The sequence below is a fragment of the Copidosoma floridanum genome, unplaced genomic scaffold, assembly GCF_036245765.1.
Source record: "Copidosoma floridanum isolate Cflo_tuat_1 unplaced genomic scaffold, Cflo_Japanese_pri ptg000004l, whole genome shotgun sequence".
NCBI classification, from domain to species: Eukaryota; Metazoa; Arthropoda; class Insecta; order Hymenoptera; family Encyrtidae; genus Copidosoma; species Copidosoma floridanum.
In genome coordinates this window covers 9,049,201-9,072,865 of record NW_028321881.1, presented here as the reverse complement: position 1 = coordinate 9,072,865, position 23,665 = coordinate 9,049,201, and the positions used below count along the sequence as shown (strand labels likewise).

The window sequence follows — 23,665 nt, the reverse complement described above, 5'->3', positions numbered from 1 at the left end:
AAATTTAGTAGGTTTATTAGGAATCATAAAACTCTTGTTCTGTTGAAATTTGAAGTCAAAATATCAATTAAAACTCCAGTTATAAAATACCGAAACACAGGGTGAAATTGGCACTTTTTGACCATTTGCGAAAAAAGGGTAAGGCCGATTTGGGTTCACCAGATCTCATTTTGTTCGTCTTGAAGTTGCGCATCTTTTTGATATGGAATGTTTTTTTAGCAGAATTACAGCTTTTCCGATAAAAGCAAAAAAGCGGATTTAGCCATTTTTACCATTTTTTTTTGGACCTTTTGCTGATATTTTTTTTGTCCGGAAGTGGTAACATTTGTTATCAGGCTCGAGATCCATAGAAAGAAACTTTTTTGGCCCAGTCTGGATTTTAATCAAATAAGGGTAGTTTTCATTTAGTTTGCTGACACTATATTTTTAATATTACGTAGCCCAACGATATACATTTTTTCTAATGTACATCAGGGAATCAATTAATTTGAGAAGTTCTTTGTTTTTGTCATAATTTTTTTATTGGCTTAAGGTGATTAAAATAAGCACAAAAATAAGTTAAAAATAATTGACAATTGAACTATCTTTTTCATTGAGGAGAAGTAATGAAATTTTTTAAGAGGTATCCTACAGTGTATTTTAATCAATTGGAAACAGCCAGAAATACAGAAACACAAACATAAGATTTTGTTATTTTTAGTTAAAACTATAGCAAAATTTTCATTATCCCTAAAGGTTCAAAGTGAAGTTTTAAAATTGGATTTTATCCAAAAAGTTACTTGAGTTTTTAAGTGAGATTTATGGCAAGAGATGATTTAACTTTTTATCGACGTACTTTTTTTTACCACTTCAAGTCTAGTAAAGCTTGTATTAAACATAATTTTTATGTATTGGAATCAACTTTTTACTACTTAACTGGTAATAACTAAAGTTAACATTATGTACAACGCGCACATACATATATTATTATAACATTGAAATGCATGATTAAAACTGCTGAGTGTTGCTCTTGTAAACAAACTCACTTCGTTAATACTGATAGTTTAACAGCCTGTTTAGTTTAGTCTTAGGTTGTCTTAGTGAGTTAATACTATTATACAAGAATAAACATATATTTAATTATTTATAACTTGTTGACACTAATTTAACGCTAAAAATAACGCTATGACACAAGATGATACCTGAGATATTATTTCAGCTTTTGTATGAAATTTGTAGCCTGGGTCATGTTTAGAATCCAAGACGATTTTTTTCACTTGGGAAGAATACAGAAAATTATAAAATATAGTGCGTAAAAAAAATTCTACAATTATGGGAAACGTTGAATCGAAGTTTATTTATACTATTCTAGACAAAAGTACGAAAAACCATAGGGTTGCTTTTGAGCTACTAAAACGTATGGATTTCTATGGTAATAGCTATGACCCACACGCTTGCTAGTTTACTATTAATAAACTAAATTGTGTACATAATACATACGTATTTATTTTTCAACAATCTAGAAGTTTAAATACAGTAAGTAGTTTACAAAAAAAATTGATTTACTTACACGATCTTACTATTCTGACACTGTTTATCGTAGTAAAAAATGTACACACAAACATCCCGTTTACAAACATGACTCCTAAATATTTGCTTAATTAACCTTTATCTACTATACAATTTTATTTTGATACCTATAAATAATCTTAACTACTTTTCTTAAAAGCCTTATTCACTAGTTGTGTATTTGTTGAAGATTCTGTTTACATCAGCTTCGTGTATCGTTATTTTTTACTAATGAGACAATCATCAGTTAAAGGATACAAATACCTCTATCTTTTCTATAAAAACGCTTAATTTTTCTGTAGATTCTATCAAATATTCCAGACACCAAATTCAGCGTCCCCTCTTATTTGAAAAATTAACTTCCTACACCGAACGTGAAAATGCGACAACTAACATGAATCGACGAGTCACTAATCCACCTAGCGATAAAACACAAGCCAAACACGACACAAATCTACACGATATAATAAGAGAAGCAGTGGCATAAGCGGTGCAACATACAAATCAAATACCTACACTTACACAACCAAAACATCCATTATTATAACAGACGTACGGAAAAGTTACACGGCGTCAAACACAAATGCGAACCCCAGTAGCTCAAGGCGAGCAAGAAATCAGAAACGATGACGTCACTCACAATACAAACCACGACAATAATTATTATAGACAAAACACAGCGGTACCATTTCATTCTGCAGGAGAAGACGAGTCAGGTTGGACAAATAAAAATTACTTAAACGCTCAAGACCGATTTACAGTACCCCCACATTACACAGGGAATCCTAATTACGAATGCCCAATTTAGAACACACTCTCATCACTAAGTCACCTAGCAGCAAACATACCGATATTTGACGGCGATTCCGTTAAACTATCCCTTTTTGAACAAATGGTAAGAGTGGTATCGTGGACAGTAAGCCCCGTATATGAAGAAATTTTTATAGGCTCACTAGCAAATAAGCTAAAAGAAGCAGCCGCCGAATTTATACCGCGCCTGGCACAATTCTTATCTGTAGATGAATTCTTGGTAGAATTGAAAAATAGATATAGCAGCATCGGAAGCGTTGACACGTTATTGGCAAAATTAAACGTAGTGAAACAATACAAAGGGGAATTAGTAGAGGAATACAGCAGGCACGTTTAAAAATTATATGATAGAATAATAACCCTATACGATTCGGACACGATAGTATCGTCCGGGCAACGACACGCATTAAAGGAGAGCGCCGAAAAAGAAGCCATAAAGCAATATAAGTACGGGATACAATCGCCTTATAACTACAGGGTAACATGCCTTAACCCGAAAACGTTAGGCGAAGCTATAGTAGCCGTGCTGAAAATGGAAAATGACTTAAGCCTACGAGAAATAATGCCGGCAGGAATCGAGGCCCAAGTTTACCGAGTGAGAGTAGAAACAAGGGATACGGACAATCGTGCGCGCAGCCATGAGCAGGCAGGAGTACGTGACACAACAGATAAAAATAAAATAACAGGGGACTATCAATATTGCTCACATTGCAATAAATACGGGGAGCATACTACAAAAGTATGTATGAAATTAGTAGCAGACACAGTAAATAAGAAAATTCAAAACCCTGATATAAAAGCAAATGATCCACCAGTGCAGGTATCACAAGATAAACAAAATGTAAGGAATAAAAATTGCGCTTACTGCAAACGCAGGAGACACTATGCAAGCGAATGCGGCACACTAGTAAGAGACGCAGAGAATGGGAGAATAAATCAGAGGGACGGACGTGAACAATTGAACAATGATATCAGGAAAAATCCGGAAGGAAATTTTAACTACTGGAATAATTATAACAACCCCCCCAATACGGATAACCAAAACTATAACAACGACTATAGAAGGAACCCCTATAACAATACAGGCTAGAACAAATATAAAACCTACAACAGAAACGCTGATAACTCAAGAAATAATAATAACAATTACAACAACCAGCACGGTATCTACAATAATTATAGAGAAAATTATAATTACAACAGCAATTATAATAGGGATAAAAATTATAACGACAGAGGACCTCCGAATAGAACAAATGATGCACCTGATGGAAAAATATCCACGCCTAGCATGGAACATTGAAACTCGCAGGACGCTCGTCGTGCTCCCCAAGCGCTGAGCGGGCCCCGAGAATAGAGAAGGAGATAAAGCATAAAAACGAAACGGAGTCAGCTGAAGAAGAGGAGCAAGCGGAGTCAAATAAAATATGCATCGGAGGTAAAGCTAGCGAGACATCACGCAAAGAAAAGTATACGAGAAAAGAAACAATTAAAGTATCGCTAGAAATATACTCCAAACAGGCTCCTCAAATGGCTAAAAATGAACACAAAGAAAAGAGAATTGAAACGAAATTTATAACTAGTAGCCCTTAAGCTGGCGGAAAAAAAATTCATGAAAGCATGAACCTACCTCTCCGCAAGGTAAATATATCGAGTACTGGAAGCACACGACCATCAGTGATATTAAACAGCAATCAGCTACAATCTTATAGCGCAAAATTTTACGCGGATACTGGTGCCGAAGTATCAATTATAAAAGAATGCTGTCTCGCTACAGACACGCATATAGAGAGCAGAGAAAAAGTCCTAATAACTGGCGTCACACACGGAGCACGCTGCACGTTAGGGACGACTAAATTACCTCTTAACGGTATAATAATGAATCTGCACGTAGTCCCCGATACCTTTTCGATATAAATGGACGGCATTATTGGCTGGGACGCTTATTGTATAATGGCCTTATAAGCGCCAAAGAAAATTATTAAGAATTAAAAGGCATCAGAATCCCATTACTAAGACCAGAATATTTAAATATTTTAAAATCCCCGCAAAATTGAGGAAAATAATATTTGCGCATATAAAAGATGATAGCAGCCACGTACAAGTCGGCTGGAACCCTCTACAAAATATAAAGGAGGGAATCTTATTTGGAAATTTTATAGGAGAAAACAAAAACTCAAAAATATATGCGGAAATTAACATAACAGACAAACAAATTGACGTGCCAGTACCGGAAGAAAATGTTTTAGAATGTGAAACCAGACAAGGGATGGAACCATTCAGCATCGCTGGAAACAACGCTGAAGGATTAAACGAAGCCATGATAAGGCTTTTTAACACTAAAAATTCAGACGGAAAAGTAAAAAGTAATGAAATTATAAAAGAAAGAAATACCGTAAACGGTAAAAATAATGATGATATAAAAAGCAACATTAAAAACTTCAAAGATATTTAAAAATCGGAAATAATGGCTCGAGTAAACAAAGTAATGGAAATCGTCAATACATCTGGCTGCAATATAGAGGAATTAAACTACATCAGGGATCTCATAGAGTACAATTCGTTAGTATTTGGCCTCGACGGCGAGCCACTAAAGGCTACAAACTTACTTAAGCATCGAATAACAACGGCAACAGAGAAGCTAATAGTTGCCAAAAGGATACGCTATCCAATAAAACTGAAGGAACAGATGCAAGTAGAAATAAACTACTGCAGCAATAAAAAATTGAGCCATCGAAATCCCCATACAACTCAAATAAGTGGATTGTCCCGAAAAACGTAGGACCAAATGAAGAAAAACGCTGGAGGGTCGTAACAGATTTCCGGCTGTTTAACAAAATAACAGTAGGTACGTGCTATCCACTGCCATTCCAGAATGAAATTTTGGAAAATTTAGCAGCTGCAAAATATATTACCGTGGTAGATCTGAACAGCGGGTTTTTCCTAATAGAGGTTTACGAGGAGGATGCTCATAAAACTGCGCTCTCAGGACCAAACGGACATTACAAATATAAACGAAAGCCGATAGGATGCATAGACTCGCCAAGTACATTCATGCGAGTAAGAACACTGGCACTAGCAGGCTTACAAGGACGCGAGATAGAGGTATATATGGATGACATCATGGTATTCGCAGAAAACTTGGAACAACACGAGATAAGATTCAAAGGCTCTTAAAACGGCTAGCCGATGAGAACCTCACAATAGAATCAAGAAAATGCCAATTCCTTACAAAGGAAGCGAAAGTGCTCGGTCACATTGTAGGCAATGGCCAGATCAAAACAAATCCGGAAAAAATTGAAGCAGTAAAAATATTTTCTAAACAAACTAATGCGGGGAAAATAAAACAATTCCTTGGGTTGGTGGGGTACTATCGACGCTTCGTCAAGGATTACGCAAAAATAGCCTAACCTCTCTCAAAGCTTACAAGAAAAACAGCTGAATTCAAATAGAAAGAAGAACAAGAACATGCATTTATAAAACTTAAAAACGCTCTGTGCAGTGAGCCAGTGCTGAGGGCTCCAGATATGAACGAACCCTTTATCGTAACAACCGACGCATCCGACTACGCCATTGGAGCAATTTTAAGCCAGGGAGAGACAGGCAAAGATCACCCTTGCGAATATGCATCCAGATGCTTGAAGGACAGTGAATTACGATATCCGATATACGACAAGGAATTATTGGCGATAGTGTACGCCAAGGAGCAGTTCAGGCCATATTGGTTCGGTCGTAAATTTACAGTTATAACTGACCATGAACCACTCAAACATTTCCATACATCGAAGAAACCGGACTTACAAGATTGAAAGCAGAACTCCGTAGATATGAGTTCGACGTTGTCTATAGACCTGGGCAGAAAAATAAAGTACCGGATGCTCTTTCTCGCAACCTAGTACTCAAAGAAGGGGAAGAAAACCCAGAACTACCACGCCGGGAGCTGTATGAGCTTGCGGAAAAATAGGAAAAGGACAATCACGAAGACATAAATGCACCACCACCAGGAATATATAAAATGCGTACAAGGAGACAGAGGAATCTAATGAGAAAGAACAGGAAAGTCAAACTAGAAACATCTGATTCAGACGAGCCAGACGAGAAGGCAATTAAATAGAAGCCCAGAAAAGTTAGAGGAAGCGAACAGGTATCAAGTACCCGCAGCTGCAGTAGTAGAGATACAGGATCGGAACGGGAAATGACGGAAAAACTAAAAGGTAAGACAGATAAAAACACCCTTACAGCGGTAACCGACAGAGAAAAAATTTTGTCGCAAGGACCAGCGGACGATAAACTCTCGTACATGTGCAAAGAGAAAAACATGGAAAAAGGGGTAAAAACGACGAGCACACCATTTATCAAGAAGGGTGCAACAGAGAAAACACAACATGGAACCTGTAAACGACAGTTAGATACTCTACATAGGAAAATCGCAGATTTTTCTAACACCGCCGAGCAACCGCACAACTCAAAGGAAATTATTATCGCGCATTGTAATACACCGGCAGCAACGCAGAGGGAAACCGAGCAAGAAGAACACTGGGGTTACCAACTAGCGCAGAATAGCGGGGCACCAGAAAGAGTGGAGAAAGAGAGAGAGTGGAAAGCTAGAAAGGCAATAGGGGAAACGGCAGCAGCAAAAACACCTGACAGAGACAAAGAAAGTAAAGAGAAATTGGAAAATAAAAGAGGGGTACATGACCAGAGAGAGAGAAGAGCCAAAGGTAGACAGCAAGTAGACGAGTGGGGGACGGAAATAACCGAACAAAGCCGAACGGCACCGAACGAACATGAGAGCCAACAACCGCCAGATACACAAGAACCCAACGGCGGAAACAATAAGTATAATAATAACAAAAGCCGTATTACCAATCTAAGGTCAATATTTAATGAATCAACCAATCGATTTCGAGCAAAGGTCTCAATCGATGTTGAGAAGAAAGACATCAAAGGAAAAGAGGGCATAAGAATTGATGTATGGGAAAGCGATAACACACCAATCGCAATAAACGAGGAAGAGGATGCAAAGATTCGAGTATCGACAGCTAATAATGATCGATGTCCCTAGAGACGGAAGTTGTCTGTTCCATTGCCTAAAACTTTTGTATGGATTGACAGAATCAACAGACAAGCTCAGAGAAATTCTACGTGGGTCAGAATAGATAAATAAATTTAAAGACCCAAAAGGAGTCAAACAAATATTAAATAACAGCCATGAATTCGGCGACGGAGAATGTGCTTTCATATTTTCACAAGAATATGAAGCAAACATATGTATACACCTACAAGTATCATCCGATAAAATAGTATACCAACAAGTCATGGGGAGGGGGAAAGACGCAAAATTTAAACACATGCATCTCGGAAACCAACACTATCAAGCCCTCGTAAAAGGAACTAGCGTCGATTACCCACCCAAATATAATAATGAGAATCAAAACGACGAGTCCGATACCCAGGAACCTGGAGATAACACAGAAGTAAATTTTGAAGGAGATAGCAACGACCAAGCCGTAAATTAAATAAACAAGACGAAGGGAACGATAAAGAGGACGCATGGGATATGGAGAGCGAAGAAATGAGCGAGAGAGAGGAAGAAGGAGAGTGGGTCGATGAAGAACGCAGCATGCTCCCACCTAAACCTCCACCACCACTGAACACTAACACTATACGAGACTCTCTCTCACTAGTTAGCGACCAGAGCTTAAACAAAGTGCTGATAGAGGAAAGCGATGAGAGGAAAAGAAAATTGTTGATAAGACGGGCATAATGGAAAAATATAGAGTATGTAGAACACGATTACCACGCAACATACCTCCATGGGTCCCGCAGGACGGCGCAAAACCCACCCCGTTTAAAAAAATGAAAAATGTCGAGGATCACCCATTGAGGTATATCGACAACCTCGCATTCGTTACAATAACGGACGACATTCTAAACACAGAGACCATCGACGCACTGTACGAGCGGGGCTATATAAACCCAGCAGTCATGAATAACGAGACAAAAGCAGTAGGTGACGTCATTCTATCCAAAATAAGAAAAGTATGTGTTATTCGGATGTACGCAAAAACCCACTTTGAAGATACAGCACTGAAATCCGACATAAAGAAATGCGTCATAGCCCTTAGATTGCTAGTAATGGTAGAAAAATTAAAAAAAATTGGACTGGTAAGAGATCTAGCGATAATGAATCTTAACCAATAGACACACATAGTCGAACAATTTGAGGAAATCCTGAAAGGCATAAAAATGAGCGCTACGTTATATACAAGCACATTAGTGGTACCACTAGTAGATCAAAGGTATAAGCTAATAAAAAAACATCATGAATTGGCCGTAGGTGGGCATCGTAGTAATAATAAATCATATAGCAAAATAGCAAAGGATTTCTATTGGCGAAATACGAGACCAGACATAAGACAGTATATACTTGGCTGCCCGTCATGCCAAACAAAAAAGTTAGTGCGAATGAAAACAAAACAAGCCATGATAGTTACGAACACTCTGAGTAGACCATTCGAAAAGATATCGATGGATTTTTACGGACTGATAAACAAACAATTGGCACACAACAATGCACACATCTTATCAATACAGGATTGGTTAACCGAATACATAGTGCTATCCCCCGTACAGAAAGCAACAGCAGAGTAAACAGTAAGAGCCCTAACGGACAAAATCATAGCATATTTCGGAGCCACAGAAAAATTATTATCGGATAGGGGGACACACAAGTCGACAAAATTGGGAGCACAGCTTATCACCCTCAAAGCAACGGTGCAATCGAACGTATGCATCACGTCTTGACAGAATAATTAAAAGCATACGTCAGCCAGACTGACAAATGGGACGAAGTATTACCACTGTGCGCACTGGCATACAACACATCATAGCATGAGAGTACAGGGTACTTCCCATACGAACTCGCATTCGGCCAACGTGCAGAAGTTCCCTCAAGCTTTAAACAGCCGGAAAAAGAACATACGTATACGGCACTGCTGGAACAAATAACAGAGAATCTCACACAACTACGAACGCTAGCAGCAATAACACGGACACAAAATAAGTACAGATCAAAATACTACTACGACAAGAAACTAAATACAAAGTTCTTCATGGAAGGGGGAATAGTATATATATTAAAAAAACCGTCTAAAGGGAAGTACGACAATCAATTCGAGGGGCCATATGAGATAACAGCTATAGATTACAAAAACAACAATGTAAAATTGCAAAGGGGCAACGAAATACGCGTAGCACATGTGGACAAAATCAAGCAAGCATGCATATTGAAATCCCCGCATACACCGCAAAACGAGAAGGAAAGAAAGCGAGATAGTACAGAATAAGCACGCGCTATCTTGTTCGTGATCCTCGGACGGGCAAAAGAAAAAAAAACAACAACAGAGAGAATAAATAGACAGAGATACAAACAAATGCAGAAAAAAAAGAACAACAACCGAATCACATGAAAAAAAAAGTACCACACTCGTCACTCAGGACTAGTTCGCGAAGCACCCAAGAGGAGAGACACACAAGCAAAACACATTGATATAAAATCATAGGTAAATGTAGAATTGCAACATAAAAGTAGAGGAGCATACGAGACGGTAACTAACTCTCTCTCTCCTCGGGTTACCTCTCTCCAACAGAAGACCCTTGCGGAACTCCAGGGAAGATCGAGACAATACTAGTGGGAATTCAGACGGAATACACGATCGAAAGACGTGGACAGTGATACGTAACACAGAACACTCAAACGAAAAGAATGCAAGAAAAAATAAAATACGCGTGCGTGGACATAGAAGAAAAAAAAAAAAAAAAAAAAACACTAACCAAGAAAAAAAAAAACCTCCGCACATAAAAAAAACGGCCATTTGTGTTTTAGGGACACCCCAGCAAAAGATCGACCATGAGAAGTTGAGCAAATTAAAAGAAACCCTGGAATTCTGGTGGAAGACTTAGGCCCAATCCAACCGATTGCAACAACATGGAGGGTGATATGGTACGTAGACTGGGCCCAGTTAGCGGAAGAGACACATACATTTTTTAAAGCAAGCAGGAAAATGAGATGAAAATGCAGGGTAACCATAAGGAAGCGGGAGAAGTGCGAAGGGCGGATAGAACACATAGTAAACAAGGTATCGATAGCATTACAAAAAATGGAAATAGCATACAGGGCAGTGGTAGGACAAAAGGTTGGAAATAACCAAACTGGAATACAAAGACTCCAGGGACAAATAACGGACGCAAAAAAGGAGAATATACGAGAACTAATGGAGTCAAACTGGACACGAACGACATACACAATAAAGTATCTGAAGGAACAGATAAGAGTCGCAACGTTCGGTGATCATGACAAGGTTCTGCAAGTGATAAAAAAACTAGAGAATAAAGCGGGAAAAATAATGGAGGAAGGACTGAAAATTTTCACAGACCTTACAAACAGGTACGATAGAACATTAAAAATGATAAGAGAATTTGAGGAACTGTCCGACGAACTAGTAGTGAGATTCAAAAAAGCGATGGATATAGTATGCCTATTAAGCCGAGGCACTTCACACCTACCGAAGACAGCCTTAAAGGCATTATCGGAAGTAAAAATACTAGCAAGACAATTCAGACCGGACCTCAGGTTCCCAGGGGAAACTAATACAACAAAGGAAGAAATAGCACAGATTTCGGAAATAGCAACAATAGCATTGAACAAAAAAATCATATACTGCATTGAATTACCGCTAGTGACCATGGAAAAATTAGAGTTTCTTAGAATATCACTACTACCAGTGGTACAAGAGGTAATAAATATAACAGAAGTAGTCGCGTACCTGCAATCGACCTATGAATACATAGCAGGCAGCATGAGTGAAAAAAGGTTTGCACCAGTATCAAGGAAGACATCCAAACGATGCAAAAAGCTAAGAAAGATAAACATATGTCCGGATGTAGAACCAACACAGGAGGTGGAGGAGGATCACCCCTGCGAGGTACGATTGATACTTGAGAAAACCATAGAAAACCCAGAAGATTGCCCAATAATACTAGCTAAGCTAAAAGGAACGTACTGAACACGCCTGCCCGCGCGAAATCAGCATGCGTTCAGCAGAGCAAGGAAAGAAAAAGTACATATACAATGCGAACACACGGAACACGAGACAATAAAGATAACCGACGTGGGAGTAATAAACCTAGCAAGAGACTGTATGGGGCAAACGTACGAAACTAGATTAGAACCGGGACAAAAGGAAGGAGAAAATCAAATAGTGCAAATTAAAAATTCAAATCTAAATTTAAAAGAAATATTACAAGGAGTAAAAGGAGAAGGACTACCTGGATTAGTACACCACCAGGACAGTAGACATCGATATAACAATTGCCACCACGGTACGTGAAAAGACGAATGGGCAAGGCATATCCCGCTGGCACCCAATCACGCACAGCCGGTGGCAGGGGAAAGTTAAACAACTTATAGGGATCCACCACAAGATGCAGTCCTAACTACAATAAAGGCAAAGGAAACACAAAAAAAATAAAAAAATAAAATTCAATAAAATAATAACAATAATAATAATATAAATATACAAAAAAAAAGGGCTGAAAAGGCTATAGCAACAGAATTATACTTACAACAGTAGAAATAGGGATGAATAATAACAATCATAACGGTAATGTAGTAAGAATAATAATAAAAATAATAATAATAATAATAATAATAATAATAATAATAATAGTAGTATTAATATAGTAGTATTAATAATAAAACAGATTAGTAATAATAATAAAACAAAAGTAATGTGGAATTTAATCACGGTAAATCTAGTATATACATATAGTATAGTATAGGAAGACAGGATACGCAGAAACAAACGAGTTAACGTTTAAAGGAAAAAAAATTATTTGTCTTTTATTCGCAGCCTTCGGACAAGCCGCGAGAAAAAGCAACAAATTCTACGGTAAAAAAAATATATAAAATAACTAATAACTACGTAATCAACAGACATTCAGACAATTAACACCCCCCCTTTCCTAAAGGAACAATATTGATAAAATAAAAAAATTTTAAAAAAATTGAAAAACTTTTTCTCGTCGTGACCTTCGGACGCACGCGCAAAATAAAGGTGAAAAAAAAAAATAAGAAAGAGAAGAGTATACTTATATGAAATTTTTTTGGCTGTACAACATCCAACTTACAGGAAACTAAGTAATAGGATAAAAGATAGTGTTACATTTTGCAACTCGTAAAAAGAAAAGGCATTGTCAAAAAAAAATCCAATAGGAAATATTGTTTATAATAAGAATATTATATGTTTATACTCGAAACCATAGAAAAAATAAAATAAGAACAATAAAAAATAAGTAAATAATTATTATTATTATTGTTTTCTATAAATAAAAAACAATCAAAAGAAAAAAAAGGGATTGAATAACTATATATTTATAAGTACAATTACGATTAAATGTGACGCACTTCATAATAGTGTTATTAGTAGATTTTAAAGGACGTAAGACATGCAAAGTTTCAACAACAACAAAAAAAAAAAAAAAAAAAATCTCACTTTTAAATTATTTTGATTTCAATTATCAAGAAATGCAGCTGCAATTGAGACATTTTTACCAATTACGCACTCAGCTATATTCCGTCAAGTACTTTATTCATGGTCAATCCTGATATTCCTTACCTACTATCAAAATCAACGGGTATCAGAGGATGACAACAAAAACTGGAAATTCTGGAGATTCGTTTACAGAACGAGACTAAAATAAACTGAACAAGGGAAATACTTCTATATTTAATAAGAAAATTAGTATAAGCATGTTGTTCTAAAAAAAAAGGTTGTTACAGAAAAATAAGAATTTAACATGAGGCCAGAAAAATATATGTGTAAAAAGGGTGCAAAAAAATAAGTACCTAATGAAAAAATCTATTAGCACATAATGAATATTAAGCAAATCATTTCTACTCTGTTACGTTAAGTGCAAAGATTCAGCATATTAACTCAACTTGCCTTCTCTTTCTTATCACAATGGTCGAATTTAAGTGCCGTTCCCACGGGGGGCCCAGCTACTGACTTATTATAGAATAATTTCAGGTAACAAGCGAAAGAACATTAGTTGGAGAGCCAACGAGACGTCAATGGACAATAGTTTGGCATTGAAACCAGCAATAATTTTACAGGAAAGTATCAAGATAAATCTAAGTGGTGTACTGATACAAGGGCAATAATTGTCCAAGTAACCAAAACAGAGAAAAAATTTATTAATAATAAATTTAATGAACGTAGTAAGACCTTGACCCTCGACATCCTTTACATAAAAGAAAAAAAAAAAAAAAATTAAAAACTGACAAATATCTTAATAATTATCCAATGCGAGAATAAATTGTTATCATAACCCTGTATAGTGCATATGTACATAAATAAAAACAAGAAAAATGTAGTTAAGCGATTATATAACATAAGTAACTAAGCGAATTCTAGAATAAATTTTTTTGTACAAGGGAAACGTGCAAACAATAAACAAAAAAAATGTATACACATAAAATACAGCGAATGAAACCAGTAGAGGAAATAGGGATAAAGCGCTTCAAACCACCCTCTTTCCTCTAACCGGAAAATGGTTTACAACACAAACAACATAACATAGACCTACTCATCAAAAAGAAAATCGCCGCCGAGGACGTCGGTGTCGCGGCCTCGGACGTGTTACGTACGATAGCATAGAGCTATGCGTGCTTGCGCCTCTGCTGGCTTGGACCTGAAAGGTAGGGGAATAGAGAAGAGAAGTGATAGGAAAGGGAGAGAGAAGGAACAGGGAGATCAGCTAGAGGCGCGAGAGCGGAAGGACGAAGTCCGCGAGACACGAATACACGCACAACTTCCCTCAAATATAAGTAATTCTAATAAAGCATAAGTAACAACAAGTCACGCTTCTATTTATTCCCGCACCGAGAATCCCACGTAACACATGTATGTATTACTATCTTTACAGTATATATATATATACATATATATATATATATAAGAATGTTTGTAACATTTTGCATGTCATACTTTTGCAGTGCTCATTGTACAATGCATTTCAATTTTTAACTGCTAACCAGTGCTACTTAATCTCCTCTTTTTTTTACGTGATTCACGTTATTCATTATTTATTTCTCTTAAACTATAAATCTCTGCTCCGAACGACATCACACTCTAAATTAAATAATGAAATGGCATTTTTCTAATCTTTAAGTTATTTGAAAACTTTCTTCACCCTATTTCCACTCTTTTTTGAAGGCTATACTACCCTTTTTGTATTTCTTAAGTGCTCTTTCTAGTTTGAGTCCCTATTAGAAATGAAGCATGAGTATTTTAATGATTTAACTTTTTTTATTTCTTGCCTTTCATACAACAGTTGCTTCTTACTATGATTTCTACTTTCGTTGAAGACTAAAATTTTAGTTTTTCGTACTAACATTCAGGCTTTTGTCCTTCGACTAGTTCTTTTTTTCACTGCAGCTCTATAAATACAGCTTAGTATTTTGCTTGGGACACATATACCTTAATTCTTTATCACTTCAAATCCTTTGCAATCATTCCGTTTTACCTTTTACTCTAACAATAGATTCTTTTTAAACTAATTTCTTTCATTTATCTATTAAATATTTGCTTTCATCTTCCGTTTAGATAGGGCAGGCTAACTAAAAATTCAAACAATTTATTTTTTGTAACCATGTCAAAAACTACCTAAAAATGGACCTACCCTGCATAGACTTTTGACTAAGCTTCTAGTACACTGTAATTTAAGACTTACACGTTATTCGTAGTGAGCCTGTCCTATCTAAATTTTAGTTTGGCAATCGGAGAGTCTACTCTTATATTTTATTTCTTTTACCAATCTCTCTTTCAAGACTTTTGTACATATTTCATATGATACAAGCAGAAAAAAAATATCTCTACGATTCTCTAACACGTTTCCATCAGTCTCTTAAAGTAAAGGAATGACAGCAGCTTTTTTTTAGTCTTCTAAAATTTTTCTTGTATTTCTTAAACAAAATAAAAAAATCATGTCAAAATAGCTTTGGCCAGAAAATTTTTCAAACTTTTTTTAGTACTTTGTGTGAGCTATTACCTTATTTTAGTACTGTTATTGCCAACTTCACCTTTTTACCAAACATTTGATACATGTTCTTTTATTTACAAAATTGTATCTTTGCTTTTATTTTTTTTATCTTGCTGACACCAATAAGCAACTTAGTATATTTATATTGATGTTCTACTAAAAAGTCTTCCCCTACTACATTTTTCCATTTCATTCATTACACAATGTTTTTTCCATTATCTCCTGTATTTTATATGGATTGCTCTATCACTATAGTTTTACCTCCATACAATGTAGACTGCTTTTACCTTCTTGTTTTCAACCTTACAAGAGTTACGCCACCATTTTCTTACTGTTAAATCGTACTATCTGACTGACATTTCTTTTATTTAGAACTGATTAATCATCAAATTCTTTGTTATCCATCTAAATGTGTTCAACAAAGTTATCTTTTATAAGCGTAAATTGTTTTCACTGACTTTTTTATTTCACGAAACTTTTAAATTTTTCTCTTTCTAGAAACTCATAAAATTTTTTTTTCCATTGATTCAATTCGGATGCTAATCCATATAATTACGTAGAAATACGCATGTGTGTTGCCTGCTATGCTCGCTCGGAAAAGAGAATGAACTTGGACCATACAACAACCGACAATAGAACTGCTGACTGCAAATGCGTGTATCCACGTAATAATGTTGATTTACGTGCGAATAGATACTACGTTTATTTATAGAGCCTTAAAGTTCTTCATTTTTAAACAAAATATCTGCACAATTTGAAAAAAAAATTTTTTCTTACTCATAACTTATTAGTTTTTGTCTACTTACGTCTTGTTTACACTTCTGTTGAATTATTACAAACCTTTTCTCTAGGATTGACTTAAAAAATGCTGTTTGGTGTTGGCTTGTAATTTCTTCGTATTTTTTTTGTCTAGCTAAAAAGCGTCATAGCCACTCTTAATTTGTACACTGTCTCTTATTTTACTCTTGACCCATTTATTTGATATTCCACGTCTTTTTCATCTTATTTAGATCCTTCCCTATAGTAATTCTTTTTTCAAACTTATAATATGCTACTACTTTTTCCTATGCATACTATATTTAATATAAAATCAAATTCCCTTTAAAGAAGTAGATTTAGGTCGTAATGAATATTTTTGTATCAAGTTACGCTTATAAAAACATTATTATGCTGTCTTATTTATCTTGCCATTTGATGAATTTTTTTAATTGAGTTTACTTCGGTCTCGAAAAAACTACTTACGTTTATCTAATTATTTTGTTCACGTTGCCATTCATTCTTACTTTTAGTGTTCTCAAATTTCTCTCATTTTTTTCTAATGTGACCTTTACCTGCCATGTTTTAAAGTACGACTCTACTTCTACTCTAACCTTATTGGTCTTTTCTTCATAGACAACTTTTTCTACATATACTTCTCTAGTGGATCAGTTTTAATCTTTTGTATTTTGCAACCTGAAAATTTCAAAACCATTTTTTATACTAGATTTACTACTTTTCGCAAAGTTTTCATCTATTGACAGCCGACTCGTGTCTTTTCACCACTTTTCTCGACCGCTACGTTGTCGATTTATAACGTTTTCACCTTGTTCGTTTGAGTTATCATACATTTCATTCTATACCTTTTGCACTGTCTTCCTACTTATTTTTATTGTTTTTCCTCTTCCTTACTATTTTTATCACCTTTTTTGACTAACAATTAAACACTAGTCTTCTCTTTGTCTGAAAGCCCACGCGATCATGTGCCTGAGTCATTCCACTTACTAAAAGATAATGTTGTCACTTCTTCTACGCCAATACTTAATTGTACACAAAATAGATGCACAGAATCGTATAATATTGTTTATAAAATTTATACTTCGATACCGTGACTTATTAAATATGCACGCAACTACGTTTGCTCACTCTCGGATTCACATGTGAAGTCAAATCACTTTTGTAGATATCTGAGGAGAAGTTTGATGTTTATAAATCGAAGTCAACAGGCTTTATGTTAACGCTTGTAAGGTTCTCACGGGTGAAATTATGTAGAGTTCAATTGCGTGCAAAATTGTTTCAAAAATAACCATCAGCTGTCCATTAAATGAGCTTTGCAAATATGTTTAACAATGTTTTAAAACCAAATAGTAAAAGCGTTACATACTAGCTACAGGTATATGTTTTTCAGGTATCATTTACAAGCCTTGAGACATTTCTATGTACTTGCTGTTGACCCACGGTTGCTGTTGCCGAAAGATATTGATAGCAAAAAATTTTGTTACGCAAAAATGAGAATAACTTTTCAATCATCTTCAGAACAAGAAGGTCAAAGAGTTTCAATGAAGGCTCCTGACTTATTACCTCAACTCAATAGATTAAGTAGAATTGAATTAGCTGATGATAGATATTGGAAAATTATATTAGAGAAGGATCGTCATTTTCAACAGCTAGAGAACATCTTAAATAATAATTGTGTCCTCCATGTCAAACAGAGAGCTGGCTGTCTTTCACATTTAGAAGATCCACATGTAAGTCTGGTATTACCGTAACTTCTTATAACTGTGTATTAAAATAAAAATAATATGATTTGTTGAATAGTTTTAATAGTAAAAATAATTTTGCAGAGTAACTTGTCATTTGCATACTATATGTATATGAGTTCTACTAAAATCTTTTTTATGTAATCCTTTTGAATGTTTGATAACTAGGTGTTTCTGAATTCCAAGTCTTTGTTCATCCACTGTAAAAAAATGTATGCTTTCTGGACAAGCATTAGTTAAATATAATCATAGCATTGATATGATTTTAGTATAACATAATTAACAGCATTTACTTCTGCAGATAAATATTTTTTATTTAATGGAATGATCAATATCTTTCTCTATAGAACAAGTTTTTTTTATAACAGTAATCACTTTGCAGACATCGGGTGTTATATCATTCTCCTTTATTTGCGAGATTTTTTTGCTTGTGTTTTATTTCATTGAACTCTGCAGAATTATGTCGTACGTTAAACGAAATCCTTTTGCATTACTACTATTAATTACCTGATCATTAGGAGCCAAAACAGAACAAAATGGAATAATTTTTGCAGCTACAAATTTTTTTATAGCATCTTTCAGCAAAATAACAACAGATTTGTCAAAATATGTCGTCTAACATAAAAACAGTGTAGATTTTCTGTTGGCAAACCAAAGCTGAAAATACGATAACCCTTACTGCTTGGATTAATATTATTCTTACACTATTTCATTATTTAAAAATAAGATCTATAAAATTTTTTCCGGGCTCTTATTCGTAGTTTTTCAAGTTTTAAAATTTCCCATATAAAACGTAGAGTGAGTCATTCAATCGTACCGATACATGTTTGAAACCTTAAGAATCATACATGGCAGAGATTACAAGAGCCATGAGGAAATATAACCTATCAAATATGACAAATCTATTATATTACAAGACTTTAAAATTATCTAAGTTCTAAAGAAGGTTAGTTATAATGATTAACTTTAAACTAGGGATGGTACGCTTAAAATTGTAAGTTTTACATTAAAACTTCCAGTTAGAGACCACGTGGACTTAATGATAATGTAGTTATTCAGGAGTCATTGTTATGCCACATAGAGATTTGTAATAAGGTTGAGAAAACTGAGTGGAGATATTCAGAGAAAGTGTAATGGAGATGAAAAGGGATTCCTGTAAAAAAATGTAAATCTTAGTAGGGATGCATTAGCAAATAAGAAACATGGAATGTTAATAAGAAAAATAAGAGTAATAATTATTTTTTCTTATTTTTTGCGGGAGCTGTAAAAGGATGTAGTGGGAAGGTAGGAGTTAGTAAGAGGTTTTAAAAAGAGTGTTTGGATTGCGGGAAAGGAAGTAGTATAGAGGAGGATTAATTAAATAATTCAAAACTACAAAAAACCATTAAAATTAGTACATTACATATATCAGGATTACACAAAGCGTAGGAAATGTTGTAAAAAGAAAATTTTTTAGCATTTCTGAAAGTGATTTCATAATATGGGAAGATACATGTATACATATTTTTTTTTTTTTTTTTATATTATAGTGCTCTACGTCCGGCTCCTTTAATAAGGGCACTACTATGGGCACTTATCACTTTGGAGAAGGAAGGGAAGAGGGATGGGAGGCCTCCCATGACTGGAAGGGGGGTAAGGGGAAATCAGGCAATTTATGCTGCGAGGAGGTCGCCTAAAGCCTCCTCGAGGAGCATTGCGTGGTCAAAAAGCACATGTGAAAAATTACAGAGGTACTTGCCCGTAAAGTCGCACTGGCCGGGAATCGAACCACGGTCTCCCGCGTGCCAATCCACGACCTAGCCGACTGAGCCACCACGCGCTCTATCATGTATACATATAAAGATGAATATAATTTACGGATCAAACGAACTTACCTGTAAGTGATATTCGATTTCTATTATACGAAAATGCCTTGTCCTCAAGATTACAAATTACATACCCCCCTTTCCCCTGTACAGTGTAGTTATTAACCCTGAGGAGAATTTTGCACTTATATCCGTTGGCCAGCGCTTCGAAGGCTAATTCCACTGCTAACAGTTCTTTGAAATTAATGTAGTAGGGTTCTCGGTCTACCTTCCAAGTCCCAAAGACCTCATTTACGCCATATGTTGCCCCCCAGCTCGAAGGAATGGGATTTTATGGCCTTAGGATTGTCCAGATTACTGATCCACCATTCGAGGTCTGACAAGACGGAGCTAGGAATCTGCATGCAACCCGAAAAACTGCCCCGGTCGTCGCTAAGAGCTGCGATCTTTCCTCTTTTCTGAGATCTGGTATAAAGAAGGCTGAACTTCACACCGTTGCATGCAAACATGAGTCTGCTGATGAGTTTGGCAAAGTTCTTGATGGTGGTTGATTTTTTTGACGCAGTGGATCTTAGATTGAATAGTAATGATATTTGCATCTCCTATGTCAATGAGATATTGCAGTTGACAGAATCCAAAATCAATCACAGGAACTTACAGCGTGCTGATGGGATGAGAGAGATTGTCCCAAAGTTGATAATGATGACAATGCGTTGTAACAGCTTGATGGTTACTCTAAGGTTTTCCGCGCACACGTTGGTGCTTGGGCCATAAGAGAAAAAAATCATATAGATACACGGTGGATACAAAGCCGTGTACTCTTAGGTGATAAACTACAACTTTAATGAGTTTAGTGAAGCTACTAGGCGCTGTGCTGAGTCCAAAAGATACACAGTTGAACTTATACAGTTGGCCCTTAGATCGGAAGTGCATAAATTTTTTATCCGATTTACAAAACTGGGATCATAAAAAAGGTGCTGGGATCAATATTGGACATCCACTAGTTCTGGAGCAACAGGTTTTCAGCAGATCTCAGATCTTGGAGTTTAAAATGAGTCTTCAAAAAAAATTTATTTAGTTGTATCAAGTTGAATATTAACCTTTGAGATTCATCTTGCTTCTTTCTGAGAAAGTAGGGATATATGAATGGGTCATTACAAGGTGTGCATGCTCTGATGGCGCCTTTTTCTAGTAACTCGTTGATGCTTCGGTTAGGGATTGTAGCTCCCTTGGGTTGGTGACACAGATCTTAGGTTTAGAGGACTGTCTAGGCTTAGAACTCAAAAGTATTTTGTAGTTCAAGACGCAATCGATAGTAAACTTTAAAGAAGGAAGACTTCCATTTACTAATAAATAAGGAAAGCCTGCCAGCAGCAGTACCTACTTTTATAGTCGTCTGGACCTTTGGCCCCTGTTCTCCTTAAACGCACTATATTTGGCATCCTTTTGACGATCGTCCATCTAGTCTCGTTGTTACGGTGGCTTTGATAATAGCTGTTGAGCTCCAAGAGATGCCTGCAGTTGGGGGTAGCTCTGCCTCTTCAAGTCGTGGTAATTTAAATGGTTGTTAGATGCTCCCGTCTGCTTATATGGATCTTTTTTCTTTGAAAAGGACAGGAGCTTGTTGCAAGCCTAGTTTTTCTTAATTCTGTCGACCAGATTGTCTCTGAACAACAGCTTCGATAGTTTTGAGTCATCCAGAGTTCTCCTGACATCTTTCGGTGCAGCATATGTGATGGCTTCAGCGCGGCCCTTCAACTGATTATGGAGAAGGTCGGATAGTATGCTGGCATCCAATAGATACTTGAATAGTGCCTTTTTGTTGAGTTCGCCTTTGGCTCGAGCACAACTGGTCATCTTGTGTCTGAAATTTTGATATACGTCTTTGGTTTTGACGTCCAACCACGAACAATTTACAATTAATAATTAATAATATTTTATGCAAGTATTAAAAAGAAACAGGAAAATTTCAATATTTTATTGTACCATTGTTTGCGTGTGTAAACAAACATTCATTTTCACTTGAAATTAAATCTTAGAATGTTATTTTAATCCTCATGTTTTGATAACGAAACAAAAGTTTAGGCTCTAGAAAATCGCATTTCACAAGTAAAGTTTGCTAAGTGTGCGAAAATTTTAAAAATATGATTTAAAATTTTTTAGAAGAAAAGGAGTTTTAGTATTATGTAAAAACTCTCAAAAGTATATTAAACACAGTATTATTGAACATTAAGTTTAATACACTTATGTACATAAATTCACAATATAAAACATGCGATAGGGTTTAAAGTGAACAAAGAATTAAATTGCTTAAAATAGTTTAGACTACAAGTGTTACAATAGGCTCTGTTAACAATAGGCTTTAGATTTGCATTATAAATTGAATATGAAAAAAAATTCTGCAAAATGGGAGCAATATTTGCTCTCAATTGAGAGTGAACGCAACTCTGTGGTTAAGAAGAAGATTTCTAAAGTTGGAGGAACATCTGTAAAAGTGTATTGAACTAAAAGAAGATTATGTTAAAAAGAAAAATTACCCGTAAAATATTGTTTTTTTTTCATCATTATCTTAGGACTTATTGAACCACCTTTGTAATGCACTTTTATACTGTGAGTCTTTATTTAATTATCATTACTGCACACTAAAATAACATTTATTACCTTTCATTTACCACACGTTTATTAATGAGTTCTTCATCGTTGAGTGTTCATGCGTGGAGTATGCAGTTCATCTTTATTTTCTTAAACGGTAAATTTTTTAACCGTTTGTATTTCTAAATATTCATTTTCACAAATAAACTTTTTTGTAAATGATTTTTCCCAAACGCTGAATTACACGAAAGTTATCCGAAAGTTACCCGAAATTCACCTGATTCATTGCCTGAATTAAAACTTTTCGAACACGTCTACACCTTCTTCAAAATATACGGTTCTATACTTCTATACATTCATGGCAATAATCAACTATTTTTTTTTTTTAAGAGTGTTGTATAAAAATACATGTTATACGTCTATTTGAAGCATCGAATGTAGCAAAATTTTCATTAATGCAGAGATAAAGGCTTGATATTTAATGAAAAGTTTGATTGTTATCAAATAATTTTAGAGAAAATTCAAAATTGTGTTGATGCCACATATACATGTGCTATAAAAATAGCTTGGAGTTCACAAAAATAATTAATTTTTGGCTGAAGTTTGTAAGGGTCGTAATTATGTAAAGATATTTCAAGTATAAATTCAATAACTGTTATTTAATGGTTCTTTTATGTGACGTGATATATTCATGTGAGTTAGTATTAGTGGATATGCTTTTAATAAGGATAGAGGACCATGGGGACTCGTGGGTACAATGTTGGATTCGTATTGCCCCCAACTTGTATTACGAGATACTTCAGTGGATGCGTGCAGGGACGTAGTCAGATTCGCAATGCCCCTGACCCATGGTGCACACGTCCGATGGTCTTATATATTAGTAAATAAAAATTTATATGACTCTCTTGAGATCCTGTTGGGTGCGGTAAGTTGCCTAGGAACCGGGATTTCTTCAGTTTGTATTGCCCTGAAGGTCCGCCAGTTCGTTAGCTTCTTTACCTAGAGGATAGCTCCGGTTCGTATTGCCCCGGAGATCATTAGCAACCTCAACAAGCCATTTATTTTAACTACTGATTTAAAGTGATGTTTTAAATGAAGAAAAAATAGGAGAAGACTACCCCGTATAGCTGTAGCTTATATATCTCGTACTCTCAATAGATGTGAAATAATTCACTTTATTTCTAAAACAGAGTGTTTAGTAGTAAAAGCTGCAGTACAATATTTTCGACATTTATTATCCAGAAGAAACTTAACGCTATATGAGGGCCAGGAGCCTTTAACATCAATCAA

General features: G+C 35.5%; 1 protein-coding gene across 1 annotated transcript in view; it reads left to right on the top strand.

Annotated features, from left to right (window-relative positions):
* shtd (anaphase promoting complex subunit 1) overlaps window positions 1–23,665 on the top strand; it is a 901,519-nt gene that overhangs the window by 866,200 nt on the left and 11,654 nt on the right. Inside the window, exon 18 of the mRNA XM_089595858.1 lies at window positions 17,627–17,966. Within this exon, the coding sequence (XP_089451984.1) occupies window positions 17,627–17,966 (340 nt within the window). The remainder of the gene's footprint in view (window positions 1–17,626; window positions 17,967–23,665) is intronic.